Below are 21,048 nucleotides of genomic sequence, written 5' to 3'. Positions count from 1 at the left end.
CGTCTGCGTCGCCGTCTTGGTTTTTTAGTGAGGGTTTCGGCTTTCTGGTGTTCCATTGGTAGCTTGACGCCTAGTCCCAATGTTAGATTCAACATCCATGTGACTCTGACCAGGTTTTGGCATCTCGCAGCCTTGGGTATATTCATCCATGACTTGCTCTTCACCGTGTCTGGTCCAACGTGTATATCCATCCATGAATCCTCGAGAGAGTAAGTGCCACTCGACATCTGTAACTTCATGTGACTCTGTATTGGCACAGTGACTGCATGGACACGGGATGTAATCCTCATCACCAATTCTCTTCTTTGTACTTTCAGCCAAATTCATGAACACTGTCACGCCACTGATAAAATTTGAGCTTCTCTGATTCTTCATCCATTCAGATTGTCCCGTCTGCACCACACGAAGGGTAATTAAAAACAAAACAACAACATTAATACACGGATTAACTGATGCCCAAAGATGTGTGCATAAATCACAAGATTTTATTTTCATAATTATTGAGGGTGCTCCATATTGTTATCGAGACGTATAATGGCAAAAGTTAATGCCTAGTCAATCTACACGCAGAGTACTACAACACTACCCTTAGGAATTGAATACCTTAATTAAGCCACTCACGAAAAGAATACCTTAATTAATTAGCCGTGTGGCGACCTCCACCCAGCAGACAAAGAAGTGCAATGCGGCGGCACAGCGAGACAGTAGGGTCGAGGAGCAAAGCTTAGTACGGCTACCACCTGAAGTTCGACCTCCACTATCCTGCCATCGACCATGATGGATGTGCTCCAATCGCACCGCCGCCGACTGAGGGAGTCCTGGATTAGGGGGTCCTCGGGTGTCCGGACTATTTGATATGGGCCGGACTGATGGGCCATGAAGATAAAAGCAGAAGACTTTTCCCCCGTGTCTGGGTAGGACTCCCCATATGCGTGGAAGGCAAGTTTGGTGTCTGGATATGTTATTTCCTTCCCTTACAAACTGACTCTGTACAACCCTAGGCCTCTCCGGTGTGTATATAAACCGGAGGGGTAAGTCCGTAGAGATCATCAGAATTCTCATAGGCTAGACAGCTAGGGTTTAGCCATTACGATCTCGAGGTAGATCAACTCTTGTAACCCCTATACTCATTGAATACAATCAAGCAGGACGTAGGGTTTTACCTCCTTTAAGAGGGCCCGAACCTGGGTAAACACCGTGTCCCCATCGTCCCTTGTTACCATTGATCCTCAGACGCACAGTTCGGGACCCCCTACCCGAGATCTGCCGATTTTGACACCGACACCGACCTTGATGGTTGAGCTCCTCCTATCTCCCGCCGCAGACCGAGGATTGACCTCCTATGACGCCGCCACCGCCCATTGACCAAGGATTGACCTCTTATCTGGTAGCCGATGCCTCGGCCACCACCTCCGCCATCTCTATCTGCAGAGCGACTGTTTTATTTTTTTACGGATATTCGTAGAGCGGATGTTTACACTAGGTATTACTGCAACTCAATTATATTGCAGCCCCATATGTACATGGTACTACATCACATACGGTTATGTCACGGCAACCGTGTCTCACCTACATTGTCTTCTCACACGATTTGATGCGGAAATCGTGTGTGAAGTTGTAATACCTAACACAAACAACATGTATAAACACTGTGTCATATACACCATATAGTGCCATAAGTAGTTCCCGACCGTTAGCCTATCCCCACAGTTTCCCCATTTCCCCCAAATCCCTAGATAGCCTCCAAAATCCCTCGCGTGGCGCTGACATTGGGGGAATGCGGACGAGTGGTGCTGATGGTTTCGGTGTGGCTGCTCCTGCTTGTATCGCCCCTCTCGGCAGCGCCGCCACGACGGTGGTCACCGCCGAGCACTTGCCTAAGGTCATCAGAAGGCAGGTGTACTACGGATCCGAATGTCCTGTCAAGTTCCAATCTATCCCGGTCTTTTTTAGCATGTCCAAAGTAGCTCCCTGTTGAATCCGTCCTGAATAACCCCCCCCCCCAGGAAAGCGATCCGCCGCCGGATCTGGAGCATGACTCCAGACTCCCGCAACACGAGTTCGACTCTGAGTTTTGCGCCACCGAGAAGTACCAAAAGCTGGGTTGTGTGCACGGGCACACTCCCGCTCGACGTGTATGCACAGACGGATTCGACATTGGTAGACGGTTTCTCAGTTGCCCCTTAGAGGTTAGTGCTAAGTTCATCATTTTACTTGGTTAATGCCACCGCTCATCCTGAATACTATTTAACATTGGCAGGGATATGAGGCTTGTACCTTTGTTAACTGGCTGGATGAAGAATGGCATGGTAGGGCTCGGAGTGTTATCACCAAGCTCGTAGAAGATAACGTAAAGCTGAAGAAGAAACTGACTGATCTGGAATGTACAATCAGTACGATGAAGTAAGAAAGAGTCAATCACAGGCAACAGATGAAAGCAAGAGACAAGAAGGAACTAGCATGTGTAGTTGTGGTTGTCGCATTAGCCATGTTCCATGCGCCATTTGCAATGATGATTAGGGGTTTTATTTGATAGTATTGCTAAAACACAACTAGATGTGCTCTAAGTAATGCACATCTAGGTCCTATGCCATTGATGTTACGCGAAGATTCATGCAGATATTTTTCTTTGTCTTTTTTATTTTTCTTTGTAGTTTGATTATTATGGGCTTAATCAATAAGAAGAGCTCAATGTAGTGCTTGCCAACTTTCCTACTCCGTTCGTACCGGTGCATAAGTCACATTACGAAAACCAAATAATCCCAAAAATCGTTCCTTGTTTTTTGTCCCGAAAAAAGAAATCAGCCAATAGGAGTCCTCGGGATAGTATGCATTCAATAACTTCAGAATACTTAGCATAACATGCCATGGTCAATTCTCTGCACGCAGTGGTATTGATTACCAAATAATCATCAAGTTCTCTCATTTTTCCCCACCTAGGTCCCTGGTACGTAGGGAGTAGTACTATGAAAAATGCTTGCTTCATATTTGGACGCTCCAATGCGTGTGCGTAATTATCACATTGAGAATTGCGCAACCCCGGGAATTTGGAGCGTCTGGGTACAAATAATTGCAGTTGATTATATCAGCGGTTAATAATACATCAATCCCCAGCTTCAATTGGCATTCCTCTTCTCTGCATACCCCGCTTAAGTGTCCACCATCTTCATTGTCCCCGGTCGGCCGCGCTACACACTTGCACACACTCTGCAATCTCGCTTTCTCGCGGTTTTTATACGTACCACAGCCATGTCGAGCAACAACGAGGACGACAGTTCCGCCAGCAGTCTGACGCCCGATTATAGGTCAACATCGGAATCATCCCGCTCGTCTTCCATGAGTCCGACGTCGAGCCCAGACCTCCATTATATCCGGTTCATGGAAGGGAAGCCGTCTCCGGAGTTGTCAGATGACAACCAGACGGACGAGGAGCCGTCGGAGGATGAAGAAGAGGACGATGATGAGGAGGGGGAGGACGACAACAGCAATAAGATGACGATGGCGGAGGCGATGAAAAACCAACGGTCAGTGGCAAGAAGCGTCCTCGCCAAGACGATGTCGCTGGGCCATCCAACAACAACAACAACAACAAGAAGGAGGACCAAATTAAGCAGACTGTATATATCTTTATTTCCGTTCGCTCACATTAATTCGTTATCTCTGTTTCCCCAGTCAATCTCATCGTAGATGGTTAGTAATACGTATTCGACAGAGATCTTTTATATTATCGCCCACAAGTTGGTTTCTTGAATTGTGTGCCCTGTCGAGCACAAAATCTCAAAAAAAGACCATATGGGCTGTCTATAATGATCGCACACAATTCTGATTACCGACCTGTTTGCCGGGTATCACACACATCTTGTTACGCTGAATCGTTTGTGTTCAACTCGATCATCGCAAATAGTTCATCGGAGTGAACTGTATGCCGTATATCGCACACACCTTGATCTGGCTACCCGTTTTTGTTGTTCTGTCTCACTCCAAACAGTTATTATGGATCAATCGTATGCCCCGCATCGCACACGCAACTACAATCTGAACCGTGTTTGATGTATCCGCCATCGCAAATGTTTTGCATCTTTTTGACGGTTTTTTACATCACCGTTTGTGATTAATGCATTGCACAAAGTTTCATCGAGGGTCTCTGATTGTAGTGTCGCGTTAGCAGCATCCTGCAGTAGTGAATAAAGCGGTAGTTTTCTGTACCAAGTTGTTGTGTATTGCCAGAAGACTTGATCTCCGGGCTAGCAATGTAAGATAAACCGGTTGCTCTGAGCCGAGGTGCCACATTGAAGTACCTGTTTCTCGTTTATGGAGGTGACGAAGAGCTCGTCATAAAGGGTTACGTCGATGCTAGCTTCGACACAGATCCGGATGACTCTAAGTCTCAAACCTGCCATGCATTTATATTGAATGGTGGAGCCGTCAGTTGGTGCGAGCGTTGTGGCGGGATCTACATGTGAAGCGGAGTATATAGCTACTTCAGAAGCAGCGCAAAGAGTCTGGATGAAGGAGTTCATATCCGATCTGGGTATAATACCTAGTGCATCGGATCCAATGACTATCTTTTGTGACAACACTGGAGCTATTCGGTATAGCAGGACATGAGAGAGAAGAGGAATGACCGCGGGAGTGTAATAGTACACGGGAGAGGAAGTTGAGAGGAACAACACCGACGATGGCGCTACTGCAACAGCACGCAAGAGAGGAGGCCGAGAGGAGCGACACCGACAGTGACGAGAGTGTAGAAGGATACGGAAGATTAAGAAGTGTCATTAACACAGATCACACATATACGTATATACACAAAGAGGTTAGATCTAATCGTCTATGATTGGAAAGGAAGCAGGTCAAAGAAAATTTCAAACAATCTATTTGAGTCCAAATGCAAATGAACAGGAAAATGGTGGAACCGTACTATCTTTCATTGACGATTTTCTATATATAGGTACAGAAAGGACACGTCCATTTGGAGAAGCGTCCGTATGCGAACCAGCGCGATGGTTGCCTAAACAGCAACCGCCTGCGGTTAACACAAGCAGGGATTTTAACTTAATAAAGCATGTTAATTAATCATAACACTCCCCCTAATTCATGCTTGTCCATACAACATCTGGATAAAAACTCCTTCAAGTAAGTTTGTCTTTGAGAATGTTAATCATCATCAACTTAGAAAGTCTCCTTGAAAAACCCTGTGGGAAAAATGTGAGGAGATAGTTGTCTGATATGTTGCTAAAACTCCTCAAACCCAGTGGGAAAAATAAGGAGAAAATGACGCAACATATAATGGTTATTGCCTCTTTTAACTCAATATGAGAAAAGGCCATAGAATTTAGAGGACAATAAATATGCCGTATATACTTTCTTAAAAAACCCGGCGGGGAAAACAAAAAGCATGACATATGATCTCATGTTGATATTACCTCATTAAAAACCTTTATGAGAACCTTTAAAGTAAACTCATGAAGGGAAAAAGAGTATAATATGATGCATTAAACAAGAGCAATTCAGGAAGATACTCCCCTGATTTTTGCAAATTCCGAAGCCGTCAAATACCAACTCCATGAACATATTTCTGGAATGTATAAGTTGGTAGAGACTTGGTGAACAAATCAATCACATGATTTGACTTGCAAGATATGAAATATAGAGATGTTGCTTATTACGTAACTTGTTTGCATCCGGGCAACACAAGAAAAATTATCGTTGAGATAATTGTTGGTGGATGTAGCCATGAGGTCTGTTTCGAAGACTCTTCATGAGAGGGCTACCACACCTAGTAGGAACACTAGGCTTGTCTACGATCTGACATTGTGGGGATCTGACCGATGTATCCAATGATATTGGTGTTCACATTTCTGTGAAACTGAAAAACCAGTACAAGGAGTTTGATGCCTTGGAGATATCGAAAGATATTCTTGAGTGCCAACCAATTGTGTTTGGTGGATCCAATGGCATTATGGAACGTTGAGTCCTAATATCTCATTACCATCATCTCTTGGTCTAAATAGATCTTTCTCTACGTCTAGAGAATGAACTACCATGAGAGTTATGGATGGATAAGATTGTCCACAATGAATTTCTCCAATATATTATGGATATAGACAACATAGTATACCATAATGTATGGATGAAGGTGTTGAATTTGTAGTAACGAGCGGTATTTTGGTTTACCCAAATCCTTCATTTTAAATTCCGTCATTTAGATGATTACATGTGTTGTCATTGTAGACACACAAATATGGATAATCATCATTGTAGGAGTAATCCTTGTGTATAAGGAACTCACTAAGTCGGTTGTACCATATGTACCGACAACAATAAGTAGTATGGTGACTTAATGATTTTTGCACAATGTATGTTGCATTTTGCATTTCGATTCAGAAGTGAGATTCCATCAGGAATCAATCATATATGTCTGAATCTAGTGATCCACGTGTATATTTAATCACTACATCTATCAACTGCACAGATAGATGATTTTGTACTGCCAATGATATAAGTTATCGGAAAGAGACTCCACCTCTGGAGAATAGTTGGGTATCTGCGTGAACCCTTGTGCTACAATACTTGCTCTATGTTTCACCACCTCATTGTTCTCAATTCTGTTTCCAAAAGAAAACTGATGTAAGTATTGCTTATGAATACCTTACCATTATTGAACAATATTATTTCTACCTAGATTATACCCTTTGCTTGAGTTCAGTCCGAGTGTTGTTCACACTTTGCCATGGCCATGGTCTTTGGATCTGAATCACTTGAAAGGTTTTTTCAATCTAGTTGAGAAATGTATGTCGACAATTGTAGACTTCCGGTTATACGTTTCTCCAGAATCTATATATCAATATATAGTTGATGGAAATATCATTACCTGTGGTGACTGCTCGCGATTTCCCAATGCGATTGAGTCGGGTATTCCTATGTCCAGGTCATTGTGTGCACTATGACCTGGGTTGGTGGAGGTTTCCCGTCCACTAGGTGTATACTACCCATTAGGTGTCTGTCAACGCGAAGTTGACTTGCATTTACTGATTCACGGGCCTTGATATCCTTGCTTGCGAGAAGCTGAATCTTGATGTATTTCTGCCATACATCTCCCCCTGTTGCTTTGGTACCTCCACTCTTTCAGGCGTACTTCTGCAGGATTGTAGGATTGAGTGACACCTTTATAGTTAGTAAATGAATCTGGTAGGTTATTTGCAGTGTGTTGCAAATCTTCTAAATGCATGGTTCAGATCTTTGAGTACGTGAATTTGAGGCAGAAATGTGTTGAACATTTCACTAATTTCCTGGCATTCTTTATGGTACTTGAAATCTCCCCCTAATGCCTGGAAATGTTCCTCATTGAATCAGCATACTGGCCTTGAATAACTCCCCATGCGAGGGGCTTGAGGTATTGACAGAAATACAGCTATTCCTCACATAGATCCAACTATATGTTGAGGGGCCAATATGTATGCCGGGTGGTGATATCGGTATGCAACCGAATTACCGCAGATAGGAAATACTTCGTAGATATCCACATATCAAAGATAGAGGGGAATAACATTATGCAGTTCTGTCATGAGCGTGTAAAACGGCATGACTCCAACGTAAAGTTGGTAAGTTGCAATTCCAAAGTAAAGATAATGCAATGAGCTTAACTCTTTGGATAGGATTCTACCAAACCATTTGGAGTCTAGACATTAGGACAAATTTCTAAACATCAATCCAAAGGCCATAGAGAAGGCCCTCAAGGAGAATTCCACAATGTTATCCATTCGATTTGCTTGAAATCGATGTCAGGATAATGAGCCAATGGTTTCGTGTGAATAAAGCACAAACTTAAGACCATCATGTAGATATGTCTTTTAGAACCACGGAATACCTGAATAGTCTACTCAATGGCTGGGAAGAGCCACTTACCTCGACTTGATGCATTCAATGAGTCTGAGTGATTCAAGTAGACTTTAAGGTGTGTGAGTCTTAAAATTAGCTTCCTTGTGTCACTTGTAGTGCACATAAAATCCAAATGTTATTAGAATTTAGCATCATAATAATCATAAACTATTGGAATTGCTGATAGTTTCGGTTTCAACCCAATGTCTCGATGACCAAGGCGAGTATGCCAAGTTTGTCATGTACAAGACACTCTGGAAAACTATCTCATACACATGTGCTACGGGTTGTGTCGTATGTGTAGTACAATCCAGATGATACACAGAGAATGTGTTTGCTATATCCGTTGCATATGGTAAAGAGAAGTTATTTCTCTTTCTTGTCATCATAAGTTTCGCTATGGAAACCATTTTGACGGATACCTTCATAGTTTAGTAGGGTACGAGTTAAAACTGGGAAGCAATAAAGCATCCCAACGTTACTCGAGTACCCACAGGGATAGTAAATATGAGAGCCAACAAATACCTCATCGCGTCAGCGATTTAAATATCCCCTTTCTCTCAATGAGAGTGGAAACACTGTACTTCCCTAAGTATAAAGTTTGTGGTGCATATGTCCACAAGGCACATATCATTTTTCATCGGATTGACTCCCATAGAAATCTATATATAGACATGAAGATTCTCAATATGAAAGTCACTATCAGATATATAGAATACATACAAATGTATTTGTATCAAAGTGCTGATACAGTATATTGTGATATATAATATATGATGACAACAATAATCATGTTCTTATTAGAACATCATAAATGGACATAAATAAATAGATCACTAAGGAGACTAAGGACTAAATGTATATAGTCTCCAAATATGTCGGTTGATGCATATTCAACCATCATGCTCTCCATGCTCATAAGGTCTTGTGACAGCTTGATGGTGTCAGTTTGAGGGTTTGAAGTGAGTTTCAAACCATTACCCTTGAGGTCCTTTGCGTCCTGGTGGCGTGGCTTGGATTGCACGCGCTATCCCATGGGATGCAAGACCGATCTTGATGTCCATGACCCGCTTAAGTAAGTTATGGCCATTGAGGGCAAGAGCCTCAAATTGTTAGCCATCGATTACTTATAGGGGCAAGTCAGAGATAATTAATTTATACAAGAAGTAAATTAAAAACCATCATGGTTTTGTAATAAGAATGCAAAAAATTGACTCAAGTGTATAACTTGAAAATGCTCAACCTCAATTGTGAGAACATAACACGTTGAAGATCATACAGATCTCACAATAATAGAGATAGTAGATCCAACTCATTACCTTGTGTTTTTCTAATATAATGAGGGAGATGTTATTGTAAAAGATTTACAAGTTTGTTGTGTGGGAGACATCAATCTCGGCCGCTGTGACATGTTCATGAAGAATGGCAATGAGGTAAACACATAGAACATATCATCTCCGATGAAAAACCGGTAATTTATTTATATTACAGATTGTGTAATATAAATATATCTTAATGTTGCAAAATTAATAGATTTCAAGAAGGTGGCTCGAAATCATTAGTGTGAATCTCAAATTGCTAAGGATGACATCTTGAATTTTGCATATGTATTTGCAAGAAATTAAAAATCTCAATTGCAAATAGATGTATTAATCTCGACTTGTGGTTAACATGAAAATAGATACATCATAAAAATATTTCGGAATACCTCGTACTCAACGGAGAAACAATACTGCTGAGGTACTGAATTTATCTTTGCAAGAAATAAAAAAAATCTCAATTGCAAATAATAGATGTAATGAATCTCAACATATAAGAAACATGGAAATATATTACATCATGTTCTGGAATACAAGGTACTCTATAGAAAACCACTACGAATGTAATGAATAATAATGATGTTGCAAACTTGGTGCTCAAGTGTAAAACTTGAATTGTATAGACCTCAAATTGAATGAGATGATCTTTGTATCAAGTTGCAAGATAATTCAGCGGGGTGAATTAATATTTTGCAAGAGAAAATTAATCTCAATCGCAATGAGATTGCTTTGCGAGAAAAATCGCAAATCATATCAAATAGACATGTTGTAGGGATTGGCAAAATGGCAAACGGATCATGCCAAAAATCCACAAACAATGTCAATCTTTATTACAGTCCACCCGAGGATTAGACTGCAGTTTATACTAAGCTAAAAAAGGCCTAAATGCAAGCAGCATAATGGGCGAGAAGAAATCTGTAAACATGAGAAAACTGATGGAGTAAAACGCAAACATCCCAAGGGATAAGGTCTTCCATGTTTCCTCTTTCTCGCGTGGATTCCATCAGGAATTTTCCCAAATAGAATCAGCCGACGGAAGTGCGGCATGCCGGAGCACGCACTGCAACGCGCGCCGGTCGCTTGAGTTGGGGCCAAGCGCTGGTTGTTGGCTTGCGTCTCCACCGCAGCCGGCCGCTCCGCCGCGAGGACCCAGACCAGGTGCGGACGCGGTCAAGGCCGTGCAGGAGGGAGCCGCGAGCAGCCGCCGTTGGCTGCCACGAGTATCCGCGACCAGGGCCACGGGCACCGCCACGCCACGCTGATGCAAGCCGAGGGCGTCGGCCCACTTCCGCTTCAGGGAAGTCGCGAGAGGACGCCGATGCGTCTCGCTCCGGGCTGAGCGCCATAGCAGGTTGCACGCCCCTGCCGTGTTCGCCGCCGTTGTTGGGAGAGAGAGAGACCGCGGCCGGATGCCGACGTCGTCGTGCAGGACGGACCGCCACTCCAAGCGCCAGTGGTTGTCCGTGACTGAGGAGTGAGGACACGCCGTCTGGAGTCGCAGCGGGTCGCGCCGGCCGTCGTAGGGCGTCGCTGGTTGGGCCACCGCCACCAAACAATGGACGAAGGCCACGCTGCTGCCGCGCCGGTAGGGGTCGCTTGCCGGCCGTTGCCCGCTGCCATCCAATTCTCAGGCGCGGACTGGCGGGCGCGCGTTAGGCCAAGGTGACCCAGAACAATTATTTCACTTATTTCTAGTTTAAGAAGGACCTTGTCCGCGGTTCACGACTCCCGATGCTTAGAGATGCGGTTCACTACAGCAGTGGTAAGAAAAGCAAGAAAACAGGTATCAAGAGATGGAAGTGAAAGAAGAACTGTTGATCGACCGGTGGTTTGGGTCTTGCCTTTCCTTTGTTTTATTCTGGCTGGATGGTGTACTAGCTTGGTTTGGCTGGCACTATTGGGTATCGTGGGCGTCTCATCCCTTGAAGGTTAGGGTATTGAAAACACATTGAATAGAGATCCGAATCGAAGCCCCGGTCCAAAAAATGCAGCAAAGCAAGTCGTCTTTGGTTTGGAGCCTGGAAATGACGAACAAAAATGCGTTCATTTGCCTCAAACTTTAGAGGGGCTCATTTAAGACTTAATCAAATGATTACCCAACAGATAAAAAGAGCTTTTGTTTCCTCTCATTGAGATAGAGGTAGGCAAAAGAGGGATTTTCGTCCGGCCACAGCAATGGACGGAGCGCGGGAGCGCGGCCACGGGCGGGCTACTGGCCGCGGCGTCGGCGAACGGGGCCGGCCACGGCTTGGCGCGGGCGCGAACACGGTCCTGCGCAACCAAGGTCTGGCGCGGGCGCGGACTGGCGCAGCCACGACCAGCGGCGGAGCGGCTGCTCGATGGCGAGCGCCACGAAGGAGACGCCGGAACCGAAGACACTCAAATGTCCTCAAATGTCGAGCGTGCTAATAATGTGTTTGAGTCTAAATGCAAATGAACAGGAAAATGGTAGAACCGTAGTATCTTTCATTGATGATTTTCTATATATAGGTACACGTCCATTTGAAGAGGCGTCCGTATGCGAACCAGCGCGATGGTTGCCTAAACAGCAACCGCCTGCGGTTAATACAAGCAGGGATTTTCCCGTAATAAAGCATGTTAATTAATCATAACACAATTGACCATGTGCGAGGAATTCAACAAAATTCATTCAAAATAGCTTCAAACATGAACACGTTTACGAACAACGAAACTACGATCGCAAAAATGGAACCATTATATTGATGTGCATCTTTTTTATGTAAAGCTTATCTTAAATTGAAGCACTGTTGTGTAGATTAGAAAGGGCGAAAGAAAAGAGATTAGTGAAGATACGAGAAGAAACCACCTTCAAGGCTCTTCAAGGCTATATAGTACTCCCTCCGTCCGAAAATACTTGTCATCGAAATAAATAAAAGAAAATATATCTACTGTATTTTAGTTTTAAATACATCTTTTTTTATTAATTTTAATGACAAATTTTTCCGGACGGAGGGAGTACTAGCGCCATCTCGTGCAACCAACTCACCCATGTGCTCCCTAGACGGTTGGCCGTCCATCTAAATGCAAATTCAGAGGTGCTTAACTCACCCATGTGCTCCCTAGACTGTCGGCCGTCCATCTAAATGCAAATTCAGAGGTGATTTAAGTTCCGCGCAGGCTAACTTTTCAATGCAACCCAAGCAATCAAAGAAGTCAAAAACATTCCGCGCAAGCCTGGATAGGCCTAATGCAGGCTACCAAACGCACCACTAATGAAGTATCCAAAATTCCAAACATGCCCAAAAGCCACAGATCATCAGCCACAAACATATGGGCCCCACATGCCAGTGAGGGTTACATTTGCAGCGGAACCCGTCCTATAAGGGTGGCAGGCTTCCAATACGGAACATTGATTTGTGCCCAAAACAGCATGCGACAAACACCACGGGCAGCAAATTAGTTCATCTTAACGAGTCGATAGTGTAACTTGAACTACCACGACATGCTCCTCCAAGTGCAGACCCAGAAACCAGTGAAGCCCGAGGCTGAGCCTTATAGTGTAAGCTATGACCTCAAATTTGTTCAAAATTAATTATGTTCCTTAAGGAGATGCTTCATAGGATTTGGGATTAAGCTAGAGCCCAGGCTGCCTGGGGTGTAGTTCTGCCACTGTGCTACTCCATTGTTGCACAATAGTTTTGGAGTATTACACAACATAGCTTCCAAGCTACAAACATTGCACATACTAAGACTTCAGCAAGCCAAAGGTTACTTCTGTAATCTCAAACGAGCAATGATATGGGGATTGTGTGACCAATCAAGGGTTGCATCTAAAAGAGCATGAGTTTCCTTCCCTTAAAGTAACCGTAACTCGGCATGCGGCCGGATTCAGGTTCGAAGCCAAACTCATCATCATCAGATTTATCCTCATCCACATAGTCAGGATTGCGCCAGCAAGGCATGAGCACAGGCCACCTGCAGTTCAATTCAATGATAATTTGGCCAAAACTTAACCCAGCTTAGTATGCATCAGAATACCAACCTGTTTAACTTAGTTTTGTCATCTTCATCCATTTTCCAAAAAGGCGCTCCAGGGGGGTGCCTATCATTGCCAACTTCACCAAGTTCACTGGCAAACATACCAATAATAAGATTATGCTCCAGCCAGCTGCTTGAATTATTCAGAAAAGAACTTATGTGATATGCACTTGAATACCTTTTTATCTCAAACGATGCTAGAATTTTGTAAATGTCCACCAATAACAGGAAAGGGGTTCCTATTCTCTTATCATAGAAATTCATGCCAATAACATCCCCATCAAGAGTAACAAGAGGGCCTCCGATCCCAGCCTGGCAAGTTGACATGAACAAGGTATGATTTCTATTCCAAATAGACGCAACTATACTTCCTTTCTTCAGAAATACAAGGCGTATTTTGTCTTGTCCAAATTCAAGCTTTGACCATTGATTAATCCAATAATATCTAGGTTTTGTCAAAATAAATGTATACCAAAGTACTTTGTCATGCCCATGTTAACTGCAAGCAAAATAATGTCGGGGGAATTTACAGTCAAAGCTAGCTTTTGGACAGTCAAATTACACCTTGTAAAAAAATAGAGTACTTACTATCACCATGAAAAATTAGGGAATAAAAAATACAGGATTACCTTAGTGATTTTACACGTTGAAGTTGCGAGAAAATCGCAATCGAGTGTGCCTGTCCAGGAAACCAGCTCCCCAGTAGTAGCCATTAGCGCACCTGATTCGAAGCAACGCCCTACAGCTGCTACTTCAAAATCCTTTTTCCAATGAAGTAGAGTATTAGATGGACGAAGAGCACGATAATCCTTGACACTGACTAGAGCAACGTTGTAATGTAGACTATAATGCTGTAACGTCCCTTCTCTGAATTGGCTGTTAAGCAACACTTCAATCTGCAAACAATACAGTGATGAGACTTAAGCAACACCTCAAAAGAAAGCAGTCACAGAACAAGGAGCACCAACCCTCAAGTTCTCAACAATCTTGTTCTCATCACCGGAATTTCTAACCAAGCTTGCTGATGTCAAAATCATCGTAGATCCATTCCATTCAATAAAAAAAACCGTGCATGCAAAAACCCTTCTTTTTCCTGCATGCCATGATTCTGGCTATTAGCTATTTGTAATCAAAACAGAGATGAACAGTAAATGGCACATTACTGTAAAATCACCATTGAATGAAGCCAGTGCGACAACATTGCGATTTATGTTAGAAGCTCGTTCACCAAAGTTTCTCCAGACACCTTCACCATGTATGTCGCCAAAAGTCTCTTCAAAAGTATTAACCAAAATCATACCAGCTGGAGGAATATACATTGTAGAACAGTAGTTAGTGGTACAGGATTGCTATAAAAGGTCAGAAAAATTAGAAGCATCACACACCTCCTAACATGGAGGATGGTAACTTAGGGTAACCCATGGAGTCTAGATCTAACTGCTCCTGGTTGAGAATATCTCCATGCACTGACAACAAGGTGAAATGATCAGCACTGACATATAATAATACTATACACAGAAAGTAAATTCACATAGATTCTGCACATGATCAGCATGATGACAACAGCCGGAGCAACAACAAACATTAGAAGTCGGCATAAATGAACATACCCAAGAATGTAGTGTACATATGCTAATCGATAAGATCTAACATTATAAGAATATAAGTGAAAAGGGCAGACTAGTTGATATACAAATGTAAACACTAGACTTACACAGCTTCTAAATACCTACCATTACAAACTGCAAGAATTTGCATAATACCACAATGTTAAGCAGTTTCAAGGAGTGCCTGTGTGCTCACCTTCTGGATGGCTGTTAGATTTCTCACCTATGGGTCTTGCTCCAAACCTGCCGAACATATAAATGACTAGGTTGACTACTAACCAAAATGCAAAATGGATCAAACCAGTGCATTCATTCACAAAATGGTGCCAAAACCTAAGGACCTCAAGTTGTGTGAAAACTGTTTCATGAAAACATAATACACATTCCGATAAGAAAAACATAGTTTTCAACATTGAAAAAGAACTATGACTATTTTTTGGCACAAGAACTACGGCTAATCTAGTACATGGCAACTGTGAATCAGTGATACATGCCAGAGGTTGGAAAATATTTTCGTTGAGGTGGCAAAGGAACAAGTTAATATAAAAGTAAACATTGTGAATTGCAAAGCGCAGATGCCAAATAGGCTAAGGAACAGCAGCAAATGATTCAGATTATTGCATGCATATGTTGTCTGACACGCAAAAAGGCTTTCCTTATTAGCTCCTTTACGAGAAGAGCTAAATGTAGAAGAGTCGGTGAACAAAAGGGCACACATAATTGACGTACCTAGAGGCCTTCGAAGTTTTTGGCCGTGCAAGACCAGTCTTCTTTTGCTGGGATGTCCAGTAATACTCCAGATGCTTGAGAATTGTGCCCCATGGTAGGAAAACAGCTCTTCTAGTAGTCAGAAAAAGGTTCATGCCAACAACCATCCCATCAACAGAAAGAAGTGGCCCACCTTCCCAAGCCTAAGAACACAACAAAGGTGACAGAAAACAATGGTTAAATTTGAACAAAATTAAGTTGCATGGACCAACAGTTAAATACAAAATCATTCTTATTGCCTCCATGCATAACAGAAATAGAATAAAATGCTCATATCGTCATGCAAGTGTACCTCTGAGATTTTACAATCAAGATCTTCATCATCCTCAGATACCCTTGAATCACCATCCAATTCCACATTCTTGGTTATTATTTCACCAGAGACGCGACGCCCTATAACTACTAATGTCTCACCATGGGGCAGAATTTGTGCATGTTGGAAAGATCCAACCTGAACATCAAGGAACGCATGGACATCGACAACAGCAAAGTTGCGATCTAAATCAAATTCAGCCATCCCCCCCATATACACTTCCTTGCCTTCTAGGCGCACTTGAATCTACAAAACGGTACGCCAAAAAAATAAGCACACAATTATCAGAAGTGAGCAAATTAGTAAAGCATGATTGTCAGTGCCAACCTTCAAGTCATCATGGTCTTTATTTGTAGCATTGAGAGCTCTAACCAAACTTGCAGAGGTCAAAAACCTTGTAAGGTGGCGCCCCTGGCGTTCCATAACTATGCCCGAGCATGAAAATAAGATTGTGTCTCCTACAGAAGATTGCATTTCAAATTATTTATAACTGGTTGTGTTCCAATATATTTTGTTGGAAAACTATGAAGACTAAGCATATATAATTACCATTGTATAAAGTAATAGAGGCAACACTTCTAGTCAAATATGATAGCCTATCACTGAGCCCAGACGGAACACCTTGATCAGAGTCCCCAAGGAAGCGGCCTAGTTGAAGGAAACAAAACATTAAGACAACTGTGAATAATCAAATAAAGCACTGAAAACACAAGGGGAAACCTAGCAGAAAAGAGGAAGATCTAGCATACCTGAGACCAATGATTCATTCTTGGAAGCTATTCTGCTCTTACAAAAGCTTCTAGTGAGATGATCACCGCCCCTCTTAGCTTTCCGCATCTTTTTCAAGACTGGAGCAGAACTTTCTTTTAGAAAGTAAAACAATAGGGCAAAATGTGGTGTCATAAGAGGTGAAGCAGCGATATAAAATTATAACCGAGCAAATAATCAGGAACGCTAATAATGACCTTATGTCAGGGTTGCTGGTTCTTGACTTGCCCAAAACACCAAAGGTGATAATTTTGGTTGGGGTCCCCGAAGAAGGTGGACGAATAGCATCATTTCTTAGCTCTATTATCAGCTAGCAATTATAGCATGGAGTGCTGACGTGAAAAGGCCTGTCCACTGTTACACCTGATGTCTAGCCTAGGTTGTGTCCAACTGTATTTAAAGTGCCACCTTGCTCCCCCAAAACATAAATGTCTGGTATCATCTTGGAGTAAAGGGTTTACCACAATCACAACTGAAGAAAGGGGCTCACCTACACCCCATATTTTGTGGCACAGGTTGTAGTACACTGGGATTAAAGTAGTCAAACCTAGGCTTTACATTCCACCGGACAATGTGTAACCTGTTCTCTTCTACTCCCTCGGTCCCAAAGTAAGTGTCGTGGTTTTAGTTCAGATTTCATCGGAGGGAGTACTACTTAGCTAGTCCACCCAAAAACACGATATAGAAACCCTATATGCAGGCACACAACTGAAAACACTCATTTTAAAGATTTCCCCTTGTCCGTCTAGAAGAGGCAATGCGAAGAGGAGGAGGGGGCTTGGGGGCAGGAGGCGCGTCCAGAATCCAGATGAAGATTATATTTATCTAATAGACTTTGTGCAACCAAGTCCTACATTTTTTTTGCAATTCGTAATCCAATCCAGCCGCAGGACGATGAAAACATGAATCAAAGTACTAATCCATTCACAACTCAATACATTTCAAATTATTTTATTTCCTCCACCAAAATCGTGCGGATCTAAAGATAATAGAAGAAGGAAAGTTACCTTCCTTTGGGCAGGACAAAGAGGCTGGCCAGCGTAGGGCTTCGGTTCAACGGCGTGATCTTGTACAGCCGTCGGACGTACGAGGCGGGGCAGGCACCGTGAGGCTCGTGGAAGGAAGGACGAGCCTCCACGGGCGGGGAGGGGCCGATTTTCAATGGCGGGGAAGTGACTCAAGCGGCGGCGGCGAAACCCTAGTACGCCTCTCCTGCTCTCCGCTCCTTTCCGATCGATTGGGGCCAGCCAGGGGCGTGCCTTTTTATTTTATTTGATTCTTTTTTTTTGAGACAACTCACGAAGCTTTTTATTGATTCGTCACAATGTTTACAGGGACGAAAGAAAGATCTCTGGGATGGCCTAACCACACATGGCGTCCACCCCCGAGAGATAGAGCATGCTTCGCTAAGCTGTGAGCTTCATAATTTGAGCTCCTAAATTCATGGCTAACCTTACACATATCGAAAGTTATAGAATGGCTTAATATCTCATGGACAATAGCACCATATGGAGATGCGTCCTCCTTCTTCAGAGAGTCTACTACCTTCTTGCAATCCGATGCAACATGAATGCGCCTTTGGTACAAGTCCTCCGCAAGTGCAAGTCCCTCCCTTATCGCCATGGCCTCTAGCGTTTCCGGATCCCCAATATGCTCCATGATCAACGCAGAAGCTCCCAAAAACAGACCATCTGAACTTCTGCAGATTGCACCCACAGCCCCGAAGCGAGCCTGCCTTGGTGCGGCCGCGTCCACATTGATCTTCACGCATCCCGTGGCCGGAGCCTGCCACTGGGTTGGCCTTGTAGCTTTGACAATGGTCCTTCGAGGTTCACTTGCCTTAATATATCTCAGGTCATCAAGAAAGCTTGTGATAAATCCATAAATAGATTGCGGTGATTGGAAGATGTCCTCATAGATCGCTTTCCTTCGGGCTCGCCAAATCGCCCACATAATAACAATCATGTGTGCAAACATATCTCTGTTCAAAACTCCACTCATAGCAAAAAGCCAATCCTTGGGATGTTCTTCCACTCTATCCACAAGATGATTGACCAAATCCTCCGGAGCTAAGGCCCAAACACTGCTTGACATCGGACACATAAAGAGTGCATGTCTCCAAGAGTCAGCCGCCCCGCACAAAGGGCACTTGTCCTCGGTAGCCATATTGCGATGCTTGAGTAAATCAATAGTGGGCATGGAGTTTCTCGCCAATCTCCAAACGAACATGCGAAGTTTCGATGGAACCTGCATGTGCCAAATGGTACTCCACTTATCCGCCTCCTGCTGCACAATAGATGTTCCCGCTTCTCCGCTCATCCAGGCCTCCCGTTCGAGCTTCGTTCTGAGAATCATGCGATAACAGGAGCGAACACTGAAATTTCCTTTTGGTTCTTCCTGCCAAGCCCAAAAGTCCGCAACCTTGCGAGTACACAGTGGTATCTTCAGAATATCGTCGGCATCAAAACGAGCAAAGGTTGCTCGAATCAACTCCTCCTTCCACGATGCCGTGGTACTGTCTATAAGCTCGGAGACCATAACTGGAGGGTTTTGCGTTAGCGATGTGATAGGTCTTCTTACTCCTTCCCTCGGTATCCAGTTGTGTCTCCAGATATAAGTGGACTCGCCATCTCCAATCCTCTTCACAGTACCTTGTATCAAAACATCCCGACCGTCAATGATCGAGCGCCATACCTGGGAAGGGTGTGACCCAAGCTCCGCCTCAAGAATAGAAACCTCCGGAAAATAAACGGCCTTTAAAATCCTGGCACTTAAGCTGAGCTCCCCCGTTAGCAGCCTCCAAGCTTGCCGTGCTAGGAGAGCTAAGTTGAAGATCTCCATATCCCGAAATCCCAATCCTCCCAAGCTTTTCGGGCTTGTCATAATATCCCAAGCCACCCATGCGGGCTTTCTTCTCCCCTGCTTGCTTCCCCACCAAAATTGTCGTATGATTGAAGTTATATTTTCACAAAGGCCTCTTGGCAATCTGAAACAGGACATAGAATAGACTGGTATAGCTTGGGCCACAGCCTTGATTAACACTTCTTTACCTGCTGAGGACAAAAGCTTCTCCATCCATCCTTTGATCTTCTCCCAAACCCGGTCTCTCAAGTATTTGAACGTGCCATTTTTCGAGCGTCCCACATCGGTTGGCATGCCTAAATAGCGTTCATTCAAAGTCTCCTTGTGCACATGCAAGGTGTTTTTTATTGATTCCTTCAAGGCAGCCTGACACGACTTGCTGAAGAAAATTGAAGACTTCTCATGGTTGATTCTCTGCCCCGAAGCTGCACAGTAGGTCTCGAGCAAGTTTGATGCCACACCTGCACCCTCTACATTGGCCTTGAATAGCAACAGGCTATCATCTGCAAACAACAAGTGGTTAACGGTGGGAGCCGTTGGGGCCACTTGAATACCTGCAAACGATGACGAAGAACTAGATTTAAGGAGGCACGAAAGGCCCTCTGCTGCAATCAAGAATAAGTAGGGGGAGATTGGATCTCCTTGTCGGATTCCTCTCGATGGTTGGAACGATTCGAGCTTCTCTCCGTTGAACATAACCGAGAAAGATACCGAAGACACCATGCTCATCACAGTATCAATCCACTGTCCTGCAAACCCAAGTTTAGTCATGATAGCCCTCAAATATGTCCACTCTACCCGATCATAGGCCTTCATCATGTCCAATTTCAGTGCACAAAAATTATTTGATTTTGATCTAGACCGCTTCATAAAATGCAGACACTCATAAGCTGAAATTATGTTGTCAGTAATTAACCTTCCGGGGACGAAAGCGGACTGCTCCTCAGAGATAATGTCTGGCAGAATGAGTTTCAGTCTATTTGCAATTACCTTGGATGCTATTTTGTATAACACATTGCACAGACTAATAGGTCTATACTGAGATAAAGCAGTGGGGCTTGTTACCTTGGGTATGAGCACTAAAACCGTATCATTAATGCATTCCGGATTCTCCTCCCCTCGGACTATCCTCAAGATAATTTTTGTTACCTCCTCTCCACACACATCCCAGTGTCTTTGGTAAAAATGAGCCGGGAAACCATCGGGACCCGGTGCTTTTGTTGGAAACATCTGAAAGAGGGCAATCTTAACCTCCTCATTCGTATAAGGGGCACATAGTGAGGCATTCATCTCTGCTGACACCTTCCTCGGAACATGATCAAGTACTGCGTCCATGTTTTGTACTCCCTCCGAAGTGTACAAATTGTGATAGAAATCATTGGCCAACGCCCGTAGCTCTGCCGGATCATCAACCACTACCCCGAGGGAATTTTGGAGGGCTTTTATCATGTTTTTCTTCCTTCGGATACTAGCTCGTAGATGAAAAAACTTCGTGTTGCGATCGCCGGCATTGAGCCATTCTATCCTGGATCTT

At 43.6% G+C, this 21,048-nt stretch overlaps 1 protein-coding gene across 2 annotated transcripts; it reads right to left on the bottom strand.

Moving 5' to 3' along the window:
- Positions 1-12,718: 12,718 nt before the first annotated feature.
- On the bottom strand, positions 12,719-17,973 carry LOC123185888 (uncharacterized). Of its 2 annotated transcripts, none has more exons than XM_044597702.1 (14): positions 17,660-17,973; positions 16,634-16,747; positions 16,434-16,532; positions 16,212-16,342; positions 15,864-16,130; positions 15,533-15,714; positions 15,000-15,046; positions 14,582-14,662; positions 14,371-14,499; positions 14,165-14,289; positions 13,826-14,092; positions 13,375-13,508; positions 13,201-13,287; positions 12,719-13,133 (listed from the first exon to the last, which is right to left on the bottom strand). In XM_044597702.1, the coding sequence occupies exons 2-14, from the start codon at positions 16,719-16,721 to the stop codon at positions 12,989-12,991; spliced, it is 1,782 nt and encodes a 593-aa protein (XP_044453637.1). In that variant the 5' UTR covers positions 16,722-16,747; positions 17,660-17,973; the 3' UTR covers positions 12,719-12,988. The 2 variants fall into 2 exon arrangements, with proteins under 2 accessions (XP_044453637.1, XP_044453636.1); XM_044597701.1 differs by having other exon boundaries at positions 16,634-16,732.
- Positions 17,974-21,048: the final 3,075 nt, after the last annotated feature.

Source organism: Triticum aestivum, chromosome 2A, assembly GCF_018294505.1.
Source record: "Triticum aestivum cultivar Chinese Spring chromosome 2A, IWGSC CS RefSeq v2.1, whole genome shotgun sequence".
In the NCBI taxonomy this organism is placed as follows: domain Eukaryota; kingdom Viridiplantae; phylum Streptophyta; class Magnoliopsida; order Poales; family Poaceae; genus Triticum; species Triticum aestivum.
This window is presented reverse-complemented; position numbering and strand designations above follow the sequence as displayed.